The sequence below is a fragment of the Microcaecilia unicolor genome, chromosome 6 (genome assembly GCF_901765095.1).
Source record: "Microcaecilia unicolor chromosome 6, aMicUni1.1, whole genome shotgun sequence".
NCBI classification, from domain to species: Eukaryota; Metazoa; Chordata; class Amphibia; order Gymnophiona; family Siphonopidae; genus Microcaecilia; species Microcaecilia unicolor.
Genome location: NC_044036.1, coordinates 340,439,628 through 340,466,587, shown reverse-complemented (window position 1 = coordinate 340,466,587; position 26,960 = coordinate 340,439,628). Strand labels below are relative to the sequence as shown.

Genomic DNA, 26,960 nt, shown 5'->3' with positions numbered 1-26,960 from the left:
GCATACCTCCGACCCACCCCCATCCTCCCACCCTGTCATAGTAATGCTTGAATGTTTTCACTTATATACACTGTCAGCTAGCACATTTGCTTATTTCCGATCTGAGGAAGAAGGGCAACCTTCGAAAGCTAATCAAGAAATGCATTAAGTTATGTCCAATAAAAAAGGTATCATCTTATTTTCTTTTCCATGTTTTATTTTGTTTGATTTCTATTGATAACATTATCAAGGTGGGAAAGGCAGAGACGGTTTCTGGCCCTGTTCAGATACTTTTTAATGGCTCTACACAGGCTCAAAATACGGTACATCAGTTTTTAACACCTCATAAGACATCTCCTAACATTTTCAATAGCTACATAGTCTCTTGACCTGCATAACACTTTAGATCTAAAGTGTTATATAGTATTAAATGTAATTATTCACTCAGCACCGATGATGCACATGGCTGAGTGGAGGAGGGTGGCTGATTCCTGCCACATGAAGTCTTTTCTCATACAGAGGAGGTAGGTATGTACTTAAGGACATTTGGTCCTTGAGGCTGATCTTTATATATGCATCGCATTATAGGATTTAATTGAGGGCTTAGCCAAAACCTTTTAAAACAAAATGTCAGTATTTGTATTAAAACAAATATCTTCTTTTCAAGAAAAGAAACATTCAGGTAGACTCTTAGGTGAGGATGTAGACTGTGTCCCTTTAAATATTCAAAAAGGAGAAAGAGGAAGGTTGCCTTTGCATGGCATTTAATGTATCTGTGCATTCCCGGTCCTGCAGCTCTGAGTCTGTTGCTTCAGAATGCCTCTTCCTTGCAGCTGGCAGGGTAACCAGGTTCATCCCGGCAAACAGCGACGTACTGTGGTCCTGTGCTCCCCCAGAATGCAGAGTTAAGGTCTGTGTGTCAGAGGAGGTGAGTGTTGTTCTGTTCCTAGACACCTCTGTACCTGCCAGCATGGTGAGTGGTGGTCCTGCACAGCTTGCGTGAGTAGCTGGATGTTGGGGCTCCTCACTTCCTGGCTCTCCCCACGGTGAGGGGGAAGCCAGAGCAAGTTCAGAATGAGAGTTTTTGGAGGGCACAAGCTCAGGTGTACTTAGTAAGAAAGGGGATGACTGTAAAGGTTGTGCTACGCTTTCGCTCGCAGCCGTGGGGTAGGTGTTGGTGAGCAGATCCTCCTCTGAGACACAGGCTGACCGGGATTCACACTGCAGGCTTTCGGAGGTCAGCTTAACTCTGTTCAAAGCTTCAAACTGCCTTAGAATCTGATAAACCACAGGGATGAAAGATGAAATTACTTTGAGCAATGTATCTACAATCAGTCTTACTGCCTATGGTGATGACACAACATATACATTTTATAGTTAAGTGTAAGATTTCCCTGCACAGAGCAGAAACAAGCAGTGGTAAAACAAGGCTCTCTGTGCACTGCTTTGCCACTCCATCTCACCCCAGTGCTGACAGATGAGACGAGAGCTTGATCCTTATGCTCGTTAAAGATGCACAAAAAAACTAAGGCAGTTAAATCACTTTCTCTGAAAGTAAGACGAGTCAGATTTAGGTGTTGTTGTTGTTACATTTGTACCCCGCACTTTCCCACTCATGGCAGGCTCAATGTGGTTTACATGGGGCAATGGAGGGTTAAGTGACTTGCCCAGAGTCACAAGGAGCTGCCTGTGCCTGAAGTGGGAATCAAACTCAGTTCCTCAGTTCCCCAGGACCAAAGTCCACCACCCTAACCACTAGGCCACAAATGTAACAAAATAAAATAGATACTATTGGAGATTCTACATGGAATGTTGCTACTATTGGAGATTCTACATGGAATGTTGCTATTCCACTAGCAACATTCCATGTAGAAGGCTGCGTAGGCTTCTGTTTCTGCGAGTCCGACGTCCTGCACGTACATGCAGGACGTCAGACTCACAGAAGCAGAAGCCTGCGCGGCCACATTGGTGATCTGCAAGGGCCGACTTCTACATGGAATGTTGCTAGTGGAATAGCAGAATCTCAAATAGTAGCAACAGTGGAGAAGTGGAGGAGTGGCCTAGTGGTTAGGGTGGTGGACTTTGGTCCTGAGGAACTAAGTTCAATTCCCACTTCAGGCAGCTCCTTGTGACTCTGGGCAAGTCACTTAACCCTCCATTGCCCTATGTAAGCTGCATTGAGCCTTCCATGAGTGGGACAGCATGGGATACAAATGTAACAAAAATCAAATAGATACTATTGGAGATTCTACATGGAATGTTGCTACTATTGGAGATTCTACATGGAATGTTGCTATTCCACTAGCAACATTCCATGTAGAAGGCTGCGCAGGCTTCTGTTTCTGTGAGTCTGACGTCCTGCACATACGTGCAGGACGTCAGACTCACAGAAGCAGAAGCCTGCGCAGCCACATCGGTGATCTGCAAGGGCCGACTTCTATATGGAATGTTGCTAGTGGAATAGCAACATTCCATGTAGAATCTCAAATAGTAGCAACAGTGGAGGAGTGGCCTAGTGGTTAGGGTGGTGGACTTTGGTCCTGAGGAACTGAGTTCGATTCCCACTTCAGGCACAGGCAGCTCCTTGTGACTCTGGGCAAGTCACTTAACCCTCCATTGCCCCATGTAAGCCGCATTGAGCCTGCCATGAAAGCGCGGGGTACAAATGTAACAAAAAAAAAACCACTGGCTGCAGTCCACAGCCAATCAGTATTTCTGTCCTAAGCCTAACATTCAATTAAGCAACCAGAAATTTAACCCTCATCAATCTGGGGAATAATCAGCAAAGGCAGTGTCCAATGAACAATTATGAACTGAAATAAACAGTCTGAAAATCTCTGCTTGTCCTCTTTCATGAAGACAGACTTCACTGCGGTCTCCTAGAGGGTTCTGGAGGGACTAAAGCAGGTGTTCCCAACCCAGTCCTCAGGACACACCTAGCCAGTCAGGTTTTCAGGATACCCACAATGAATATGCAGGAGAAATTTGAATACACTGCCTTCTTGGTATGCAAATTTACATTATGCATATTCATTGTGAGTATCTTGAAAACCTGACTGGCTAGGTGTGTTGAGAGGACTGAGTTGAGGACCTCTGGACTACAGCAAGGAAAATTAGCAAGTTAAGAACTAATTTCTCCTCTTAGCATCCCTTCAGACCATTCCAGACATGTGGGAAGTACCAAAGAAGTACAGCTAGTCCCATGGACAGAATTCTCAATCCAAACTCTGTATCCCGATGAGGCTGGATATCCGGCCAATAATGCTTCACGAAGGAATGCATGAACACCAAGTTAGTGCCCTACAACTGTCCTGAGGGGTAATAAGCCTATGCTTCATCCAGGAAGTTGCCTTAAGAACTGAAGGAACTTGGCAGCCCCTGAAGACATACGCCAACACAATGGCCTCCTTTATCCACCGAGCTATAGTAACCTTCAAGGCCACCTCATCTGTCTCTTGTCTGCCAAACAGAACAAAAAATAAAAGTGGTATGAATACCGGAACTCCTCTCTCCTTCCAATATATCTGTCAAGCACCCTACACATAGAAAATGACAGTAGATAAAGGCCATATGGCCTATCCAGTCTGCCCAACCACATCATCCACTATCTCTTCCTCCCCTTAAGAGATCCCACATGCCTGTTCCATACTTTCTTGAATTCAGATACAGTCCTTGTCTCCAGCATGTCCAAACAAAGCAGCTTCTTCTGGATTCCATCACCTCGCGCATCCCCCAACACCAGCAGTGAGATGCACTGGTGAATATGGAAAGAATAAACCACTTTGGGGAGGAAGCAGGGCCGGGGACAAAGAGCCACTTTCTCCTTAAGGAACAGAACAAAGGGTTCACTACACAAAAGAGTCTGTGGCTACAAAATTCTCCTACTCAAACAATAGCCCCCAGGAATATTGTCTTTAGGGTGACTTCCTTCAACATAGCTTCCCTCCATGGCTCAGGGAGAGGCTGAACTACTGCCAACAGCACCAGCTTCAAATCCCAAGGAGGAATGACTGGATGCCACAGCTGAGTAATTTAACATTTCTTAAGGAGTTCCACCATATAGGACAAAGTCAATGCACTGCCTCGAAGCATAAGAACATAAGCGTTGCTATACTGGGATAAACCAAAGGTCCATCAAGCCCAGCATCCTGTTTCCAACAGAGGCCAATCCAGGTCACAAGTACCTGGCAAGATCCCAAAAAAGTACAAGTTTATGCTGCTTAGCCTAGAAATAAGCAGTGAATTTTCTCCCAAATCCATCTTAATAATGGCTTACAGACTTTCCTTTTAGGAAGCTAGCCAAACCTTTTTTTAAACCCTGCTAACTGCTTTTACCACATTCTCTGGAAACGAATTCCAGAGTTTAATTACATGTTGAGTGAAGAAAAAGTTTCTCCAATTAGTTTTAAATTTACTACTTTGTAGCTTCATTGCGTGCCCCCTAGTCCTAGTATTTTTGGAAAGAGAAAACAAGCAAGTCATAGTAGTTAGACTCTGGAATTCGTTGCCGGAAAAAGTGGTTAAGGCGGTTGACTTATCAGAATTTTAAAAAGGGTTGGACGGCATCCTGGAGGAAAGGGCCATAGAATGTTATTGAATGGACGTGGGAAAAATCCGCTATTTGTGGGATGAGCGGGACAAATTGTGTTTGTTCTTTTGGTCGCTGTCAGAGACAGGGTGCTGGGCTCGATGGACCCTTAGTCTGTCCCAGCATGGCGATGCTTATGTACCTATGTACCCATTTCACTCCACTCATTATTTTACAGACCTCTATCATATCTCCCCCTCAGCCGTCTCTTTTCCAAGCTGAAGAGCCCTAGCCGCTTTAGCCTTTCTTCATAGAGAAGTCATCCCATCCCTTTTATCATTCGTTGCCCTTCTCTGTACCTCTTCTAATTCCACTACATATATGCATGATTGAGAAGGCTGATTTTAACATGGTGAAATTAAGGGCATGTAACATTGTGAGCATACAAAAATAACTACAGTTATATATATAACTACAAGTTGTCTTAAACAAGAGGTACCAGGCCAAAAGATTTGTTTTTACTCCCCTTTCTAGTGTTGCAGGTTCCACAAGCTGGAACTTCCTGCCATCATACCCGTGTCTGGAAACTCGGTTCCAGAAATGTAAAAGTTGCCCTTGACATTTTTTCCAAAAAGCACTTGATCTTTAAAGACATGCATTATTCAGACTCAACCGCTGCTCAAGAGTACGAGTGCTGAGTCTTGGGAGTCTGGGATGCACGACAGGGATCTTATAATATTCCTTTCTGTATACTGTAAATTGTATTTCTCACTTAGTTTTCCTTTTCGATTTCTACTGAATGCATCAGATATGGCAAATTGCCTAGATGGCTTACCAACTAAGGGATATTTATTTATGACATATCCCACCCAAGGGCAGGCTCAATGTGGCGTACAATAGTTAATAAGCAAACAATAGTACAAAATACAGGTCACAAGAGGGAGAAAGAAATAACTGAGGAAAGGAAGAGAGGGGAGGTGATAAATTATCACAGAGAGCCGTGGGTTAAAAGGGTGGGGCACCAGAAGGGCCCACGGCATATGCTCTGCCAAAAAGGAAGGTCTTGAGTTGCTTCTTAAAGGTCGGGTGATCAGGAGTGAATTTGACCTCTCCAGGCAGCCCGTTCCACATTCCAGCACCAGCTACAGAAAGACACCTCCCCTTCATCTCAATGGGTTAAGAGTGTAAAGGGGGGGGGGGGGGGGGTCACTTACCTTTGTTGCTTTGTTTGCTACTGGTCCTGGGTTCCCCTGGCTGAGCTGCTGCAAACTGGTTTTGATCACCATAAACATCTGGTCATGTGACAAAAGATCAGCACACATGAGGGATGAGATGGCACACAAGGCTCTCTGGGGGGGGGGGGGGGGGGGGGGGAGATAAAGGCACACTGTCAATTAACATGCCTTTGCAAGAACACATTGCCAGGTCAACTTCGAAATTGTAGCAGTGTGACACAGTTTAGAAAATTGTTGAAATCAAAACTTGGTTACAGTATTTTTTTAACCTTGAAGATTGTATTTTTGTTATGGTTTGTTTTGTTTTGTGTTATGAACACTGAATATGTTTATTGTAACCTACCTAGTTATCGATGCTATAGAAATTTTAAAATAAATAAATCAATCATTCCACCCCACTTCTGGAGTTGCCGACACTCGCAAACACCCTTTACCCTAAAACAGTAACTGAACCTTTCGGCTAAATCTCCAAAACAAGATGCTCAAACAAAACGCTCAGCTGTGTATTTTTCAATTAACTGTTAAAACAACCTAAATATTCCTCATAGTCAAAACATGACAACTTTAATGCATACAGACAGGCTACAACTATCACATCCTCCGAATCCCAAGCAACTTGGCAGTTCTGCTCGTACCCTGCTCTGCAGCTGCAGGTATTTCTCATCTTTATAAGCTTTGTTGTATCCAAACATCCCTTCGTACAAATATTCAATTCTTAAAATTTTAAACACTTTGCTGTTCTCACAACAAACATCCTCGTTGCCCATCAGATCACTCCTTTATACATATGGGATCAAACATGGAATACTAGTCTCTACATTTCTTTAGAAAATAGTTCAGATTCTTTCAAAATGAGTTCAAACAACATCATATGTCTCATGCATTTTCCTTCCGATTACCACAGTCCACATAAAGCCTCTCAAAGATGAAAACTTCAGTTGTCGGAGTGAAGAGAATGTGAGCAACGAGGAGGATGTTTGTTGTGAGAACAGCAAAGTGTATGAAGGGATGTTTGGATACAGTAAAGATTAATATTTTACAATAGTTGTTTTTATAACTGTGGTAGCTACAATACAACTATTATATAACTAGTAAGAAAGGCCCGTTTCTGAGGCCAATGAAATGGGCGCTAGCAAGGCACTTTCGTTCCCATCCCCCTCCCCTTGTTGCTGGACTTACCCTCCGTGCTTCAGGGTGGCCCCGCAACGTAGAGAGTGGCTGGCTGGCTCCCTCGCTGCCTGTGACCTACAGCCTGCCTGGCTCACTCCCTCCGTTCGTCCTCGCGTAGTAGATCGATGTATGCCCCGCCCTCTCAAACGTGATGAGGTTGAGGGCGGAGCGATGCGATTGGTCAAGTGTCACAGCTCCGCCCTCGACGTCATCACGTTTGACGCGAGGGTGGGCCAAACAGTAATGGGGCTAAATTCTGATCTCTGGCACCTCACAAACCGGAAGTTGCAGCTTCATTAGAACGTTGAGGTAGCAAATTATGTGCGGAAGAGGCGTGGCTGTGGGTGGGTCTATCAGTGAGAGTGAGTGGTGACAGCCTAAGTGCAGGGCTCCAGAGTTTCCCTGCTACAGAGTGAGCTTCAGAATGTTTGAGGTGAGAATTATTAATATAGATATTTTACCCTAGTATTACTATTGTAGCTTTCTAAGTTTGAGTTATACTACAACTATTAAGATGTCTGGCCTCGACTTTATTGACTTTGCTGAGCTGGGGATCAGTGCATGCAGCACGGGCGCCTGGATCAGAGCACCAAACTTCTCTTTGCTCCATTCATATTCCAGGCATCGTAGTGACATTCAAACATGTCTCACCATTTGGACACAGGTACTTGCATCATCGAGCGAGTGGTTCAAGAGCTCCAGGATGGCTTCACAGTTCAGGAGGGCACACCTATGAAGGACAGACAGCTCATGTTAAGCAACCTTCCCTATGCTAGGCAATTACACATTCTACCACTGTGGCAGTTCTGTTTGTTAACATTGTTTCAGAAAGAGGGGATTTTCCTATATATTTTTTTATCTTCATAAGTGTATTTATGAGTTTAAGCCATAACTGGAAGGGAAGAGGATAAGCTCTGTGCAACTTACCCTTTCACAAATTCCTGCACTTCCTCTCGGGTGAGGAAGACTGTCTCTCCCTTGGTTATTACCTTCACCAGGTTTATCTCTTGCAGACAGTCATTCAGGTTGATAGCTTCCACTCTGCAAAACAAATTATTATCCTATAACAGAGGGAAAAAAAACCCCCAGTCCTCCTAATGCAGACCTGGAAAATGGCCCACGTAGGCTTTTGAAGCTCCTTGTCATTCTGCTAAGGCTCCGTTTTGGTTGCATGGTTCTTGTGATGTCGTGGGCTCATTGTAGATTGGGACTTTAGGATCCTTTTGTTGCAGGGATTTTTCTGCCATTTTTAGCTGTTGCGTAGGAAGCCAGGCTCTTTTCTTCATTCACCATGGCCTGTCAGTGCTCTGTCACAGCACATGACCTATTGACAGTAAGTACTAGGCTAGGGAAGGGGAGAGCCAGCATGTGCTCACAGGCCATGCAGCAGCACTCCCCCCTCCCCACCCACACAGGCTTTGCCCCAAAAAAACCAGCACGGACCTAGGCTGCTGCAGGTTCTGTGACCATGCACCAGCTTACACTGATTTTCCCTATTACTGCTACCAAAATACTTCTACTGGGCCTCAGATCAGACAGCTAAATGAGGTGAGATTCGGTGGGGGGGGGGGGGGGGGGGGGCACCATTGGAAGACAGGATCCTACAAGGGGCTATGTGGAGAAGGGGGCCATAAACAGGATGGGAGAGAAAGACCCAGGAAGAGGAGACCATTGGTGGGATATTGGTAGGGCAGAGTAAGTGTCTTGAGGAGAGATGATGGAGCATATCTAGGGGTACAGGACTGGGGGTCCCTTTCCTAGGGTCCCACTAGGCTTATAACCGATTCCTCATTCTGTAGGGTTTTTTTTCTATTACCCTTTTGTATAAAGACAAATCAACAACTTAAAAAAGGAAAAAAGTCAAGTCATATTTTTATGCCCATGAATGGGCGTTTCAACTGAAATTATATATTTAACTTGCACACCAGCCATGTTTTTTTAAAAATACCTTTAGTGCAACTGTTGTATAGTAAGGGACCAAAGCCCTAAGCTACTTTTCTAATCTGTATTATTGGGGGCCTTGGCACAATGTATCATCTTTAAATTTTCCTATCATAATACCTATAACATGCAGGTCGTCAGTTCCATTTCTCACCTCTCCGTTGGATCACTCGCCTCTCTGCTGGCTCCAGACTGGCCGTCACTGCCACATTTGCTGCAGGATTCCGATGTCCTGCTGAGGTCACAGGTCTCCTGTGATGAGTTCTGGGAGCTGTTGCCACTGTCATTCTCCTCCCACCCTCCTCCTGCCAACCCTGGCTGGCGATAACTTCCTTAAAGGGAAGATAAAGTACCACATTATTTAAGCTTTCCTCTGACTACACACGGGTTTTCTCCGATAGTTGATGGACAATTGGATTTTTTGGCTTGAACTATTTAAAAAGTACATGTAGTAAGCAAAACGTATTTCAACCAGTACGAACGTGACCATGTTCTGGTCTGGAAAGCAGCTGTGATAGCCAGGTCTCCCACTATTACCTAGTATAGCAACAGGCAGAAACATATTTGAGACCGACGTACCTCTCGTGCTCTGGGTTGATAGAGGTGGAGTTCTCCTTGGCATTTGACAGCTGTCGCCAGTCGATGGAATCGTCACTGGCAGATAGACTTCTTCCTGAGGTTTACTGCTAAGGGAATTGGGAGGCCCAGCATTGGACATGGCCTCCGCTGCCTTCTGTATGGTGGAAAGCAGAGACTCGCTTACAGAACCTAAGAGGAAACCAAGGGTGAGACAACAGGAAGAGTACCAAGTTTTAAACAGCTTTAAAAGTTGCCCCATGTTTACCAACAGAGACAACCCCATGGAAAAAACACATACCATAGCTAAAGTGCTCTTGAGTGTAGCCAAAGCCTTGTAGAGTAGCAGAGAGAGTGGGCTCAGATCCCATCCCTTGAAGCAAGAGAAAAGCGATAAACTGCACCCATTGAAAAACAAACAGGCTGTAACGTTATTCAGGAGAAAACATGATGGACCAGTAGTTGAGAATGGAATATCTGGCTGTCTGCATAAAACAGTCTGCTACGTTTGCAGGGCCGGTCTTAGGCAGAGGCGACCAAGGCGGCCGCATAGGGCCCCGCGCCTAAGGGGGCCCCGCTCAGCATGCCTCAATCTGCCTCGTGCCTCCGCTCCGGACCAGGACCGCATCGACTCACTCAACCTCTCTCCAGCCATAGGCAGATAAAGCATTCCTGGCATACCTTGTACACTGTAGCACTGTGCTGGATCTTTTCTTAATATTTTTCCTTATTTTCTCCTTTGTTATGAGAATTGGAGCTACTAATTGTAGTGGACTTGAACTGAATAATTTCTGGGGAGGGGAGGTTTCATGATGATAGCATTGTGCTTATTATTTCAATCAGTTTTTTTTGTACAAGTTTAGCTTCATTTGTCTTTATTTGAAATTTCATAAATAAAAAAATTTCTAAAAATGGAATAATCTTATCAATGGGGTGGAGCTAGGGTGGGGGCGGGGCTAGGATGGGGCCCCACCAAATTGGTCTGCACAGGGCCCCGCACGTTTGTAGGCACAATGCTTCAGACCAATGTCACCCAGCCTGGATTCCTCAGATCACCATAGCATAAAACATGAGCTACTGAGGTCTTACTCCAAAGACCCTGGCTTAGGAGCGACGTTCCATTACTGACCACTTAAGAGACAAGGCGGCTTTTAGGAGGAGCAAAAGAAAGAGACATCATGCCTGTACCTCCGAGGGGTAGAGCATTATGCTGTATACTGTGATAAGTAAGGGGGTGTCCTATACGGTGTAGGCCACTAGAGGGCGATAGAAGAAGATGGAGGTCGCTAGGACCGGGGAGAGCCCTGGGAGGCCCACAGATGCAGGAGATTATGGGCTGGGTCCTGGGTGGCTAATTAACCACTTTATACCCCACCTGAGTTGTGAAAGGGAGGGAAGTGAGCTAGCAGCAGGAGAAGAGAGAGCCCCTGAAAGACACTGGCTAACCTTATGGACTTGGGGGTGGACTGGGTGTCCAAAGGAGATCAGCAGGCTGATAGTCCTGGGGTAAGAAGTCCCTAAAGCATTAGAATTTGACTGTGTGTCTAGAACTGTGTGTTCAAAGAGGGGACTGTGTGTCCAAAGTACTGAGAGAAGCAGGCTGCAAAGCCTGGGGTTGAGAGTCCCCAAAGTATTGGTGTAGTACTGAGCCCATGTATCTGTGTGGGGAGGCTCAATGTGAAGATCTATGAAAGCATAAAGTGTTAAGCTAGAAGAAGTGTGCCCAGGGGCTGGAATAAAGAGTTGCCTGAGATATATGCAGTTGGTGAGACCTGCTTAATTTGCTGAGTGGAAACCAGGTCACCCTGAGCGAGAAGGGGTAGCACACTAATCTGCATATGATTTGCATATCGAGAACCAGGTCACCCTGAGTGAGAAGGGGGATATCACAATACTCATATCCATCAGCTGTCTCTTATAGAGTGGTATACAATGTATTTTTGAGAATTTTTTTTCTATTACTGCATTTGCTTATTATTTTGTTATCCACTTTGAACCTGATGGCATAAATCCACATTTTAAATCTCTCTGGGCCAGGCTGGTAGATTTCATACATTACCTGTCTGTGGTAGAGCTCTGGACGTTGGAGTCAAAGACTGTGATAATAAGGCATCAGAAAATAAAGCACTTGCCAAGTCCTGGAAAACAGCAGACAAAACAATGAGGATCACAAGAAGCAACGAAAGAACAAGAATGCTGCTCTCGCAGACACCGATGGCTGAAGGGGGCCTTGGCTTCTCTTTTTTAACATTTTTATTTAATTTTAGTATTTCGATCACACCTTCCTAGTGGTAGTTCAAGGTGAGAGTTATATTCAGCAACACTAGATATTTCCCTGTCCCCAGAGGGCCCACAATCTGTTTGTAAATGAGGCGATGGCAGGTTAAGTGACTTAGCTAAGGCCACAGGTAGAGTCAGTGGATTTGAACTCTGATCTCTCCGTTTTACACCTCAGCAATTGGTTCAGATATGGGGGTAAACCAATAAATGCTGGAAGCTGCATTTAAAGACAGCTGCACCGAGAACTGTACCCCAGGTTTCCTTCTCGGCGCCACGACCTAGTCAGCACTGGGAAATTCAAATTTCTTCTCTCCCCGAATCCGTCATGTCTCAGCTGTCACCAGTGACTCCCAAGTCACAACTCTTGCCAGTAATGCACTAACTAATCTACTCCTTTGAGCTGTGTCCAAAATCCAGGACTTACTTACCTGTGCAGTCGCTCGAACCTTCTGATAGAGGCTACTCCCATGTAAGGGGTCTGAAGGACCGCTGAAAACTAGACAAAAGGAGAATGCCCTCAGCGGAAAGCAAAAGTAAACGGCAAATTCATGAAACGGATCTGGAACTGCCTCATCCACACAGCCCACTTCCAAAGCTCACGTTCCTTCCCTTTTACCATGGAGGCTGGTTTGCAGGACTCAGCAGTAGCTGATGTGCCAGAGGATAAGGATGGACTACAAGACTACAGGATTGAGGATGGGGGATGGGACAAAAGCCATGCAAGGCTTATCTGTGTACGATGATTTACTATTTATTGTGAACATTTATATCCCACATAATCCCACCAAGGCAGGCTCTATGTGGCTTACAACGTTGGAAGAAGAGAACAGTAGAATCAGTCATATGCAAGATGGAGTAGAGAGTAGAGGAGGGGAAGAGAGGGGGTCAACAGGGGACATGAATGAGGGAACGCAGGAGATCAAGCAGGAGTGGAGTAAAGTAGTGAATGATACATACCTGTAGCAGGTGTTCTCTGAGGACAGCAGGCTGATTGTTCTCACGACTGGGTGACGTCCGCGGCAGCCCCCACCAACAGGAAGAAGCTTCGCGGGCGGTCCGCACGCAGGGCACGCCCACAAGCAAAAGATGAAAACGCAACTCCAAAGGGGAGGAGGGAGGGTAGGTGAGAACAATCAGCCTGCTGTCCTCGGAGAACACCTGCTACAGGTATGTATCATTCACTTTCTCCGAGGACAAGCAAGGCTGCTTGTTCTCACGACTGGGGTATCCCTAGCTCTCAGGCTCACTCAAAACAAGAACCCAGGTCAATTGAACCTCGCAACGGCGAGGGTACAACAGAAAATTGACCTACGAAGAACAACTAACTGAGAGTGCAGCCTGACCAGAATAAATTCGGGTCCTGGAGGGTGGAGTTGGATTTACACCCCAAACAGATTCTGCAGCACCGACTGCCCGAACCGACTGTCGCGTCGGGTATCCTGCTGGAGGCAGTAATGTGATGTGAATGTGTGGACAGATGACCACGTCGCAGCCTTGCCGATCTCTTCAATAGTGGCTGACTTCAAGTGGGCCACTGACGCTGCCATGGCTCTAACACTATGAGCCGTGACATGACCCTCAAGAGCCAGCCCAGCCTGGGCGTAAGTGAAGGAAATGCAATCTGCTAGCCAATTGGAGATGGTGCGTTTCCCGACAGCGACCCCTAGCCTGTTAGGGTCGAAAGAAATAAACAATTGGGCGGACTGTCTGTGGGGCTGTGTCCGCTCCAAGTAGAAGGCCAATGCTCTCTTGCAGTCCAATGTGTGCAACTGACGTTCAGCAGGGCGGGTATGCGGCCTGGGGAAGAATGTTGGCAAGACAATTGACTGGCTAAGATGGAACACCGACACCACCTTCGGCAGGAACTTTGGGTGGGTGCGGAGCACTACTCTGTTGTGATGAAATTTGGTATATGGAGCATGAGCTACCAGGGCCTGAAGCTCACTGACCCTACGAGCTGAAGTAACTGCCACCAAGAAAATGACCTTCCAGGTCAAGTACTTCAGATGGCAGGTATTCAGTGGCTCAAAAGGAGGTTTCATCAGCTGGGTGAGGACGACGTTGAGATCCCATGACACTGTGGGAGGCTTGATAGGGAGCTTTGACAAAAGCAAGCCTCTCATGAATCGAACGACTAAAGGCTCTCCAGAGATAGCTTTACCTTCCACACGATAATGGTAAGCACTAATCGCACTAAGGTGATTCCTTACTGAGTTGGTCTTGAGGCCAGACTCCGATAAGTGCAGAAGGTATTCAAGCAGGTTCTGTGCAGGGCAAGAACGAGGTTCTAGGGCCTTGCTCTCACACCAAACGACAAACCTCCTCCACTTGAAAAAGTAACTCTTTAGTGGAATCCTTCCTAGAGGCAAGCAAGACATGGGAGACACCCTCAGACAGACCCAACGCAGCAAAGTCTACGCCCTCAACATCCAGGCCGTGAGAGCCAGAGACTGAAGGTTGGGGTGCAGCAACGCTCCGTCGTTCTGCGAAATGAGAGTCGGAAAACACTCCAATCTCCACGGTTCTACTGAGGACAACTCCAGAAGAAGAGGGAACCAGATCTGACGGGGCCAAAAGGGCGCTATCAGAATCATGGTGCCACGGTCTTGCTTGAGCTTCAGTAAGGTCTTCCCCAACAAAGGTATAGGAGGATAAGCATACAGGAGGCCGGTCCCCCAATGTAGGAGAAAGGCATCCGACGCTAGCCTGCCGTGTGTCTGAAGTCTGGAACAGAACAGAGGCAGCTTGTGGTTGGTCTGAGAGGCGAAAAGGTCCACCGAGGGGGTGCCCCACTCTCGGAAGATCTTGCGTACCACTCTGGAATGGAGCGACCACTCGTGCGGTTGCATGACTCTGCTCAGTCTGTCGGCCAGACTGTTGTTTACGCCTGCCAGGTATGTGGCTTGGAGGAGCATGCCGAACTAGCAAGCCCAACGCCACATCCCGACGGCTTCCTGACACAGGGGGCAAGATCCGGTGCCCCCCTGCTTGTTGACGTAATACATTGCAACCTGATTGTCTGTCCGAATTTGGATAATTTGGCAGGACAGCCGATCTCTGAAAGCCCTCAGTGCGTTCCAGATCGCTCGGAGCTCCAGGAGGTTGATCTGCAGATCCTTTTCCTGGAGGGACCACAGACCCTGGGTGTGGAGCCCGTCGACATGAGCTCCCCACCCCAGGCGAGATGCATCCGTCGTCAGCACTTTCGTGGGCTGCGGAATTTGGAATGGACGTCCCAGGGTCAAATTGGTCCGAATGGTCCACCAGAGCAGTGAAGTGCGGCAACTGGTGGCGAGGCGGATGACATCTTCTAGATTCCCGGTGGCTTGGAACCACTGGGAAGCTAGGGTCCATTGAGCAGATTTCATGTGAAGACGAGCCATGGGAGTCACATGAACTGTGGAGGCCATATGACCCAGAAGTCTCAACATCTGCCGAGCTGTGACCTGCTGAGACGCTCTGGTCTGCGAAGCCAGGGACAAGAGGTTGTTGGCCCTCGCTTCGGGAAGGAAGGCCTGAGCCGTCTGGGTATTCAGCAGAGCTCCTATGAACAGGGCCGTGCCTAGGGTCTCTGGCGCCCCCCTGCAGACTATCAGTTGGCGCCCCCCCCCCCCCCCCCCCCCCCCGTGAAAATGATCGCTCACCACTTGCTACACTGACAGGAATTGTCAGCAATATTCTTATAAACAAATTGCTATACATTGCAAAATAAGATAGCAGATGTAAATTCTCAAAGTAGACATATTCCAAACGATAAAATGAAAATAAAATGATTTTTTTCTACCTTTGTTGTCTGGTGACTTTCTTTTTCCGATCATGCTGGCCAGTATCTGAGTCTGCTGCTATCTGTCCTCTTAACTCCATTTCCAGGACTTCCTTTCCATTTATTTCTTTACTTTCCTCCTTTCTTCTTCATTTCTTGCTCTATATCCATTTCCAGCAATTTCTTCTCTCTCCCTGGGTCCTGTCCTCCCATCCACGTCCATCCTTGTCCCCCTCTGCCCTTCCCTCCTCCATCCATAGCCAGCAATCCTCCTCTCTCCCCTCCCCTCCATTTCCAGCAATTTGTCCTCTCTCTGGGCCCCCATGTCCATCCTTGTCCCTCTCTGCCCTTCCCTCCTCCTCCATCCATAGCCAGCAATCCTCCTCCCCTCCCCTCCATTTCCAGCAATTTGTCCTCTCTCTGGGCCCCCATGTCCATCCTTGTCCCTCTCTGCCCTTCCCTCCTCCATTCATAGCCAGCAATCCTCCTCTCTCTCCCCTCCATTTCCAGTAAATTGTCTTCTCCCTTCACGCGATTCGCGAACCGCTTAGCACTGCTTTAAAAAAAAAAAATTACACGTCAGCAGGAACAGGCTGCTTCAGCCAATCCCAGGGGCCTTCCTTCAGCGTGTTCCGCCCCTGAGGGCTGAAGGAAGGCTCCTGGGATTGGCTGAAGCAGCCTGTTCCTGCTGACGTGTAAATTTTTTTTTAAGCAGTGCTAAGCGGCAGCGTGGTTCGCGAATCGCGTGAAGTGGGGGGTGGGACGACGCGACGGCAACGAAGAGGTCGCAGCAGCGTCAGTGAAAGCGGAGCGCTGCCGACGTCTACCTTCCCTTCGCGCTCTTGGTTCCCTCAGTGTCCGCCTTCTTCTGACGTCAGAAGAAGGCGGGACACTGAGGGAACCAATGAGTGCAAGGGAAGGGAGACGTCGGCAGCGCTTTCACTGACGCTGCTGCAACCAGGTAAAAGATTTAAAGGCCTCGGCGGCACGGGGCGAGAGTAAGCACCGCGGCGGCGCCCTCCAGAGGTGGGCGCCCCCCTGCGGCGCTTACCCCGCTTACCGCATCGGCACGGCCCTGCCTATGAATTCCAGAGACTGTGTTGGCTGGAGATGGGGCTTTGGGTAATTTATCACAAACCCCAGCAGCTCCAGTAGTTGAATAGTGCACTGCATGGACCGGAGGGCTCCTGCCTCCGAGGTGTTCTGGACCAGCCAATCGTCGAGATATGGGAACACGTGCACTCCCAGCTTGCGTAGATACGCCGCCACCACCACGAGGCACTTTCTAAACACTCGTGGGGCAGAGGCGAGCCCAAAGGGCAGCACACAATACTGACAGTGCCGTGCGCCCAGGCGGAATCTGAGATACTGTCGGTGAGCTGGCAGTATCGGGATGTGAGTGTATGCGTCCTTTAAATCCAGGGAACATAGCCAATCGTTTTTCTGAATCATTGGCAGAAGGGTGCCCAAGGAAAGCATCCTGAACTTTTCTTTGACCAGGAATTTGTTCAGGCCTCTCAGGTCTAGGATGGGACGCATCCCCCCTGTTTTCTTTTCCACAAGGAAGTACCTGGAATAGAATCCCTGCCCTTCCTGCCCGGGTGGTACGGGCTCGACCGCATTGGCGCTGAGAAGGGCGGAGAGTTCCTCTGCAAGTACCTGCTTGTGATGGGAGCTGAAGGATTGAGCTCCCGGAGGACAATTTGGTGGCAGGGAGGCCAAATTCAGGGCGTATCCGCACCGCACTATTTGGAGAACCCACTGGTCGGAGGTTATGAGAGGCCACCTTTGGTGAAAAAATTTTATCCTCCCTCCGACCGTCCGGTACGGACACTGAGGGCGGCTATGTTCCCGTGGATCCAGTCAAAAGCCCGTCCCCGGCTTTTGCTGTGGAGGCGCAGGGGGCTGCTTAGGCGCACGCTGTTGACGAGAACGAGCGCGCTGGGGCTGTCCCTGTGCCTGACGAGGCCTTCGGGCCGGCTGGGTGTACCTACGCTTTGCAAAAGAATAGGGTACAGCCTGCCGGGCCCGGGAAAAACATCCACCTGCTGAGGTGGATGCTGAAGGCGCCCGGTGGGAGAGCTTGTCGAGGGCGGTTTCCTGCTGATGCAGTTGGTCCACCAGCTGCTCGACCTTCTCACCAAAAATATTATCCCCCCGGCAAGGGACGTCGGCCAGTCTCTGCTGGGTGCGGTTGTCCAGGTCAGAGGCACGCAGCCATGAGAGCCTGCGCATCACTATACCTTGGGCCGCAGCACGAGATGCCACGTCACAGGTGTCATAGATACCCCTGGACAGGAACTTTCTGCACGCCTTCAGCTGCCTGACCACCTCCTGATAAGGCCTGGACTGCTCCGGCGGGAGCTTATCGACCAGGTCCGCCAGTTGCTTCACATTGTTCCGCATGTGGATGCTCGTATAGAGCTGGTATGACTGGATGCGGGTCACGAGCATGGAGGATTGGTAGGCCTTCCTCCCAAACGAGTCCAGAGTGCGAGACTCCCGCCCCGGGGGTGCCGAGGCGGTATCCCTCGAACTCCGTGCCCTCTTGAGAGCAGAATCCACGACCGCCGAGTCATGGGGCAATTGGGGCCGCATTAACTCTGGGTCCGAGTGGATTCTGTACTGGGATTCCGCTTTCTTGGGGATGATGGGATTAGATAGCGGTCTCATCCAGTTCCGAAGCAGTGTCTCCTTAAGGACATTGTGCAACGGCACCGTGGAAGACTCTCTAGGTGGTGATGGATAGTCGAGGACCTCGAGCATCTCAGCCCTCGGCTCATCCACAGAGACCACGGGGAAGGGAATGCAAATAGACATATCCCTTACAAAGGAGAGGCTCTCAGGAGGTGAGAGCTTCCTCTCCGGTGAAGGCGTGGGATCAGAGGGGAGGCCCGCAGACTCCTCTGAGGAGAAATATCTGGGGTCCTCCTCTTCCCCCCACGAGGCCTCTTCCTCGGTATCGGACATAAGCTCATGTAGCTGAGTCCTGAACCGGGCCCGGCTCGACGTCGAGGCACCGCGGTCTCGGTGTCGTCGAGCGGTGGACTCCCGCGCCGGCGGGGACGAAGCTCCCTCCATCGACGGGGACTCCACCTGCGTGGCGGTTGAGACCGGCGCCGCAAGCGTCGACGGCCTCGGCACCGGGCTAGAGCTCGCCGGCGCCACAGTCATTGGCGCCGAGGGTGCAAGCACCCCCGGCGCCGGCACCGCCTGGCGCATCAGCCCTTCCAGGATCCCCGGAAGGATGGCTCGGAGGCACTCGTCCAGGCCCGCTGTCGGGAAAGACGTGGGGGCCGGTAGAGGCGTCTGTGCCGGAAGCTGCTCGGGTCCAGGAGAGTGCACCAAGGTGCTGGGACCCTGACGTGGCGGTACCTCCACCACCGAGGGGGACCTTTTCTCTCGACGAGGACGCTTCGGCGTCGACTCCTCCCCGGTACCGAGTGTCGAGGGTGACCGGTGACGGTGCTTCTTAGCCTTCTTGCGGTGCCCGTCACCGGTGCCAGGTGGTATGGAGGAGGAGGTCGATCCCCCTTGGTCCCGAGTCAGACAGGGTTCGGTTCCGAGGGCCACAGGCTGAGGGAGTGACCGGGGCAGACTGCCCACGCGGTCTCTCACCCCTACCCTCACCGGAGAACCGGCGGGCCGACGGGACCTGTTCTCCTGGGGTCGATGCCATCGGTGCCGATTTCTCGGGCATAGATACCGGTACCGAAGGGCCGGGCGTCGATACCGATGCCGTCGAGGTAGACGTCGAGGGGCCGGCGCAAGTTCCAAAAAGGCGGTCCCGCAGAACTTGCCTCGCAACCTGAGTCCGTTTCCGGAGACCGAGACACAGAGAACACGACTTGATATTGTGCTCCGGCCTGAGGCACTGGAGGCACCAAGCATGGGTGTAGGTCTGCGAGATCGGCCGGCCGCACCGACCACACTTTTTAAATCCACTCGGGTCCTTCGAGGACATCGACGGAAAAATCGCGTCGGCGAAGTTAAAGTCGTCGATGGTGGCGGAAATCACACCTCGGAAAAATAAATCGATCGCGCGGCCACAAGGCCGCAACGCAACGCCCTCGCTAGAAAACGAGGGAAAAAAGGAGCACGTGCTCTCTTTTTTTTTTTTCCCCAGAAAAGAAAAACAGGAGCGCGCGGCAACAAAATCAAACGAAAAAATAAACAAAATCGCGTAAACGCGACGGTCTTTCTGGGGCTGCTAAGAGAGAGCGGCGACGGCACGACTCTCCAGGCGCGGAAAAGAAAAGACTGGCGGGAACGGTCACGCACGGGCGGGAAGACGGCCGCGCATGCGCGGTGGGCGTGCCCTGCGTGCGGACCGCCTGCGAAGCTTCTTCCGATTGGTGGGGGCTGCCGCGGACGTCACCCAGTCGTGAGAACAAGCAGCCTGCTTGTCCTCGGAGAAATATTGTTCCAACTATTTTTCCATAGTCACTTTCACTTGCTCATCTTCCAATGTGGTATATATCATTCAGTGTAAAAAATGTAACGAAGGATGCTATATTGGAGAAACAGGCCAGATGCTTAAGACAAGATTCAATTTACATAGACATCATATGAACAATACAGCCAGTAGGGCCCCCACCCCGGTGGGACAGCACTTCACAGAACCAGGACACTGTACCAGTGATTTCACAGTGAGAATACTGAAAGGTAACTTTAAAACCATACAAGAACGTAAGACCTTTGAAGTCAGAATGATTGAATATTTTAACACCCAACAGAAAGGACTTAACAAGGACCTGGGGTTCCTAGCCCATTATAAACCATAAAGCTGTATGTCTCTGTTGATCACCCCACACCCATCCTGTTAGAATATCAATGATATGCTTTGATGTCCCCATGCATACTTCCTACCCACCCCCATCCTCCCACCCTGTCATAGTAATGCTTGAATGTTTTCACTTATATACACTGTCAGCTAGCACATTTGCTTATTTCCGATCTGAGGAAGAAGGGCAACCTTCGAAAGCTAATCAAGAAATGTATTAAGTTATGTCCAATAAAAAAGGTATCATCTTATTTTCTTTTCCATGTTTTATTTTGTTTGATTTCTATAGATTCTACATGGAATGTTGCTATTCCACTAGCAACATTCCATGTAGAAGTCGGCCCTTGTAGATCACCAACGTGGCCGCGCAGGCTTCTGCTTCTGTGAGTCTGACGTCCTGCACGTACGTGCAGGACGTCAGACTCACAGAAACAGAAGCCTGCGCAGCCTTCTACATGGAATGTTGCTAGTGGAATAGCAACATTCCATGTAGAATGTCCAATAGTAGCAACATTCCATGTAGAATCTCCAATAGTATCTATTTTACTGTCATAGTAATGCTTGAATGTTTTCACTTATATACACTGTCAGCTAGCACATTTGCTTATTTCCGATCTGAGGAAGAAGGGCAACCTTCGAAAGCTAATCAAGAAATGTATTAAGTTATGTCCACAGAAACAGAAGCCTGCGCAGCCTTCTACATGGAATGTTGCTAGTGGAATAGCAACATTCCATGTAGAATCTCCAATAGTAGCAACATTCCATGTAGAATCTCCAATAATAGAAACAGAATCTCCAATAGTAGCAACATTCCATGTAGAATCTCTAATAGTAGCAACATTCCATGTAGAATCTCCAATAGTAGCAACATTCCATGTAGAATCTCCAATGGTATCTATTTTACTGTCATAGTAATGCTTGAATGTTTTCACTTATATACACTGTCAGCTAGCACATTTGCTTATTTCCCATCTGAGGAAGAAGGGCAACCTTCGAAAGCTAATCAAGAAATGTATTAAGTTATGTCCAATAAAAAAGGTCTCATCTTATTTTCTTTTCCATGTTTTATTTTGTTTGATTTCTATAGATTCTACATGGAATGTTGCTATTCCACTAGCAACATTCCATGTAGAAGTCGGCCCTTGTAGATCACCAACGTGGCCGCGCAGGCTTCTGCTTCTGTGAGTCTGACGTCCTGCACGTACGTGCAGGACGTCAGACTCACAGAAACAGAAGCCTGCGCAGCCTTCTACATGGAATGTTGCTAGTGGAATAGCAACATTCCATGTAGAATCTCCAATGGTATCTATTTTACTGTCATAGTAATGCTTGAATGTTTTCACTTATATACACTGTCAGCTAGCACATTTGCTTATTTCCGATCTGAGGAAGAAGGGCAACCTTCGAAAGCTAATCAAGAAATGTATTAAGTTATGTCCAATAAAAAAGGTATCATCTTATTTTCTTTTCCATGTTTTATTTTGTTTGATTTCTATTGATAATCCATAGTCACTGAAACAAAAACTCAGTACTAGCATCAAACAAATGACTATATCAAAGAGCACAAACACTGCTCATGTCCTAAACACTGGAGGAGTAAGTGTCGCATTTGGAAGCGCAGAAGGATAAGAGGCATCTTTAGGTCCTTCCTACATCATTACCTTAACAGATTTACTTTCCCAGCTGGAGGTTCCCCTGCACAGCTCTAATTATAAATCTAGTGGTTGTATTACCGGACAATCAATATTCTTCTCAAACAGCACAAATATCTCCTCTACTGTTCCGGATCAGGGATGGCCTTAGACTTACCTGCTGCTTCCTGAATGAAGGTGACATTCCGTCTGAGCTCCAGCATAAACTGCGGCGAGCCATGCACGCACATGTAGAGCAGAATCTTCAACACCTGGAGACAGAGAAACCTGCACTGTAACTACAGTGTTGAGTGGGGGTGAGGAGCATCACAGAGAGATACTCAGCCCTGGAGGATTGGGGTGGGGGAGGGCCGAGCAGCAAAACTATAAAGAACTTAAAAAAAAAAAAAAAGATTTTCAAGATATCTACAAAAGAGTGTTTTTATTAGATCACTGGTGTACTTCTATTCTTCAAACCTATTTCTAATTACTCTCTTACCCCTCAAGGGATGCAAAAGTAAGACCAAGAATATTATAATGCCCCTTTCTCTCCATGGTGCAACCTCACCTTGCATACTGGGTTCAATTCTGGTTGCAGTATCTCACAAAAGATATACTGGAATTAGAAAAGGTTCAAAGAAGAGTGACCAAAATGATAAAGGGAAGGCTGAGGGGGGAAATGATTGAGGTCTATAAAATCCTGAGTGGTGTGGAACAAGTAGAAATGAATCAATTTTTCACTCTTTCATAAAAGTACAAAGACCAGGGGACGCTCAATGAAATTACAAAGAAATACTTATCACTCAAAGAATAGTTAAGCTCTGGTACTCACTGCCAGAGGATGTGGTAACAGTGGTTAGCATATCTGGGTTTAAAAAGCTTTGGACAAATTCTTGGTAGAAAAGTCCATAGTCTGTTATTAAGATGGACATGGGAGAAACCACTGTTTGCCCTGCGATTGGTAGATGGAATCTTGATACTCTTTGGTATTCCAGCATCTTGCTACTAATTGGGTTTCTCTCGGGTACTTGTGACCTGGATTGGCCACTGTTGGACGCAGGATACTGGGCAAGATGGCCCATTGGTCTGACCCAGTATGGCTGTTCTTAGAATGTATAGCGTCGAGCTTATAGTCTGAAATTTAAAACTATACTATTAAGCCCCCACACCCCACCAAACCAGAGACCAAACATATAGACCATTGGTTTCAGTCCAAAAGTTTGGACTGCTCCGGACAAACACGCAAGCATCCACTCTGCACACTCACACGTGATGTGCCACATGGTCAGTTAAGCCCAGCCTTTTGTTACAGACAGTGGCCATTCCTGGTCACTTGGAAGTAGCCAGCAAATTCCTCACTGATGAGACTAATGACACTCAGAGTCTGCAGCCACCATGGCAATGGTACATGCTGCAAGACACCTCAGCATTTACCTTCAGCTTGACATGACAGGACTTATTCTGCAGTCGGTTCAGCAGATATTCGAGAAGACATTGACTGCTTCCCTCGGACTCCTGAGATATTTCTGAACAGATGCTTGATTAGGAAAATGCCCATGCTTGCTGATCATCAGGGAAGATTTCCCCCTTTAACACTCCCAGGAAATGTCCAAACTGGAAATCATAGCATCGAAAATACAGATGCATCGAAGTGTTCTGTACCCCATTTACCCAAACAATAGTTCAGCTGAAGGCCCTCCCATGACCAAATACAGCCCTCCTAACCCATGGAGAAACAAAGCGGATTACGAATAGAATATGGGTCTCTCATAAGGCTGAATCCTGTAAACCTATCTGTGTAACTAATTACATTACAACTTCATAATGCTCAAATAATTTTATATATGTGCATTTTTTTCAAATTTTCCTTTCATCAGTTAACAGAGGTGGATAAATAGATTACAAACTTCGGAACTGCAGGGTTTGAATACCGCAGTTGAATGGCAGGCATTTTATTTTAGCAGCATTGCAATATATTTTCAATTATTTTATTAGGATCCGTGGTAGAATGGGAGGTTGGCGACCTGTGAGCTGTGCAGGGGAGAGAGTTTTGGTCAGAATTTGGGGTCAAGAGGTCAGGCACTGCTGGAGACAAAGTGGAGGAGTGGCCTAGTGGTTAGGGTGGTGGACTTTGGTCCTGAGGAACTGAGTTCAATTCCGGCACAGGCAGCCCCTTGTGACTCTGGGCAAGTCACTTAACCCTCCATTGCCTGCCGCATTGAGCCTGCCATGAGTGGGAAAGCACGGGGTACAAATGTAACAAAAATAAAAAAAATCTGCAACCAGAACATCTAAAAGCATATTAGTACCTGTGGCACGCGGCCTGAAGGGGCATGACTTAAGGGGCCCACCCCTTTGGAGACCATAGGAGGCTGGTGGGGCTGGAAACTTTTGACCCAGCAGTTTTTTTCTCTCTTAATTATGAATACTTTGTTTTCTGTTACTATGTGGAGGAATTGCAAGGTAAAACAGTCATTGACTATTCCTAATAGTAAGGGTGTGGTAGGTCCAATGGACAGACATTTTTTGATATGACTCAGATTTTGGATACCAAGGGGCTCATTTTCAAAGCACTTAGCCATAGAAACCTATGGGATTTTGGAAGGCTAAGTGCTTTGAAAATATGCCTCCAAGTCTTCCACTCCTTTATCATCCTCCAGTGCATCTCTTAGTCCGGGCGGTCCCTCAACCCCTCCTCTGCTGAAGACCTCCTTTTATGAATAACCTGTGGATAGGCCTTCCCAAGAGCTGCTCTTATCTCCTGAAGCTGCTAAAACAGGATCAACTTTGGCTGAGTCCTCCTTTTTGAACAGATATTGTTCTCACCCCCGACTTTTATACCCGAGCTGTTGGAGCAGGTTCCAGCAGATATTATCTTGGTAGATGTGTGGAAGTTGTTACCAAGAGTAGAGACTACGCTGCAGAACTCTGCTACTCAGCTTTGTGTTTTTTTTCAGAACAGACACGTAAATTTCAACAGTAGATTCTGGAGTTCAGGACTCTACTCGACGCCTGCTGAGTATGGAGCCTAAGGTGGCCATACTTCAGCCAACACTGACTGTTGGTATTAAGGACAGTTTCTTGCTCCATAGTAAATGTGAATCCTTGGAGAATATGTATAAATTTATTATGATTTATTTACCATCATTTTGAAGGCATTTACTCAAGGCAGTGTGCAGTAAAAATAAATCAAACGAGCAAACAAGTGCAAAGTGATGCATGTGGGTAAGAGGAACCCGAATTATAGCTACGTCTTGCAAGGTTCCGCGTTAGGAGTTACGGATCAAGAAAGGGATCTGGGTGTCGTCGTCGATGATACGCTGAAACCTTCTGCTCAGTGTGCTGCTGCGGCTAGGAAAGCGAATAGAATGTTGGGTGTTATTAGGAAGGGTATGGAGTCCAGGTGTGCGGATGTTATAATGCCGTTGTATCGCTCCATGGTGCGACCGCACCTGGAGTATTGTGTTCAGTACTGGTCTCCGTATCTCAAAAAATATATAGTAGAATTGGAAAAGGTACAGCGAAGGGCGACGAAAATGATAGTGGGGATGGGACGACTTTCCTATGAAGAGAGGCTGAGAAGGCTAGGGCTTTTCAGCTTGGAGAAGAGACGGCTGAGGGGAGATATGATAGAAGTGTATAAAATAATGAGTGGAATGGATCGGGTGGATGTGAAGCGACTGTTCACGCTATCCAAAAATACTAGGACTAGAGGGCATGAGTTGAAGCTACAGTGTGGTAAATTTAAAACGAATCGGAGAAAATTTTTCTTCACCCAACGTGTAATTAGACTCTGGAATTCGTTGCCGGAGAACGTGGTACGGGCGGTTAGCTTGACGGAGTTTAAAAAGGGGTTAGATAGATTCCTAAAGGACAAGTCCATAGACCGCTATTAAATGGACTTGGAAAAATTCCGCATTTTTAGGTATAACTTGTCTGGAATGTTTTTACATTTGGGGAGCGTGCCAGGTGCCCTTGACCTGGATTGGCCACTGTCGGTGACAGGATGCTGGGCTAGATGGACCTTTGGTCTTTCCCAGTATGGCACTACTTATGTACTTATGTACTTAACAGGCAATTACAGCAAACATTAAAACAATACAAAGTATGGCATAGTATACTACTTACAATGTCAACACAAAACGTAACAGAACATTTTAATTGACAGTGTAGGGTATAAGCACAGATGGAACATATAGATAGGTAAGAGAGTAAGGAGTTAGAAAGTAAGGCGACTAATTTAAAGAAAGTTGAGCATGAGGTCAGAGATATGGTTTAAATATTATCTCAGCTAGGGTAGGAGTGGATACACATGTTCTGATGCAGTATGTGCAGCCAGCGTCATTCCTTGTGTGTTTGAGTGAGACTAAAGTTAGTTCCTTCATCCATTAAAGGCCTGCTTGAAGAGCCAAGCTTTCAGTTGCTTCCTGAAGTAGAGATAGCCTTGTGTTAAGCATAGCCTTTCAGGCAGTGCATTCCACAGTTTGGGGGCTACTCCGGAAAGGCTCGCTTGCAGGTATCACATCGTGTAATGTCTTTTGGAGAGGGTGTGGTTAGTGATAGTCCTTGAGAGGACCTTAGGGTCATTGTAGAGGATCATCCTATTCTTCAGGTACTCGGGGCCATTTCGTTTAAGGGCCTTAAAGATCAGAGTTTTAAATTTAGCCCTGTCTTGTACTGGTAGCCAGTGAAATTTTTGCAAAAATGGTGTGATGTGGTCACATTGCTAGCAACCTTCTGTTAGTCTTGCTGTAGCATTCTGAATCAATTGGAGCTGGTGCAGGCCCTTTGTAGTCAGACCGTTGATCAGCGCATTACAGTAATCCAGTCTTGATGTTACCATGGCATTCACAACTGGGATAAGATTTACCTTCTCCATTTAAGGATAGAGGCAGCATAGCTGTTACAAATAGTAGAAGCAGCTCTTGAAGGCTGCTTGGATTTGGGGAATCAAAGTGCTGAATCTAACTATATTCCAAGGTTTCTGACCTGTGATTTGAGCGGGAGTTCGTACTTCCCAAAAGATTTTGATATCAGGTATTTTTATGTTACCGATATATTATCCCTGAGGAAA

General features: G+C 47.5%; 1 protein-coding gene across 4 annotated transcripts in view; it reads right to left on the bottom strand.

Moving 5' to 3' along the window:
* Positions 1–256: 256 nt before the first annotated feature.
* TEPSIN (TEPSIN adaptor related protein complex 4 accessory protein) overlaps positions 257–26,960 on the bottom strand; it is a 42,885-nt gene continuing 16,181 nt past the window's right edge. The window contains exons 3-13 of one of the 4 annotated variants that reach the window (XM_030208576.1): positions 23,321–23,412; positions 22,065–22,158; positions 12,138–12,205; positions 11,489–11,567; positions 9,731–9,802; positions 9,433–9,621; positions 9,008–9,185; positions 7,840–7,953; positions 7,564–7,642; positions 5,722–5,856; positions 257–1,257 (exon numbers count right to left, since the gene is read on the bottom strand). In XM_030208576.1, the coding sequence (XP_030064436.1) occupies positions 697–1,257; positions 5,722–5,856; positions 7,564–7,642; positions 7,840–7,953; positions 9,008–9,185; positions 9,433–9,621; positions 9,731–9,802; positions 11,489–11,567; positions 12,138–12,205; positions 22,065–22,158; positions 23,321–23,412 (1,661 nt within the window). In that variant the 3' untranslated portion in view covers positions 257–696. The remainder of the gene's footprint in view (positions 1,258–5,721; positions 5,857–7,563; positions 7,643–7,839; positions 7,954–9,007; positions 9,186–9,432; positions 9,622–9,730; positions 9,803–11,488; positions 11,568–12,137; positions 12,206–22,064; positions 22,159–23,320; positions 23,413–26,960) is intronic. The other 3 variants (XM_030208577.1, XM_030208579.1, XM_030208578.1) reach the window with 3 other exon arrangements.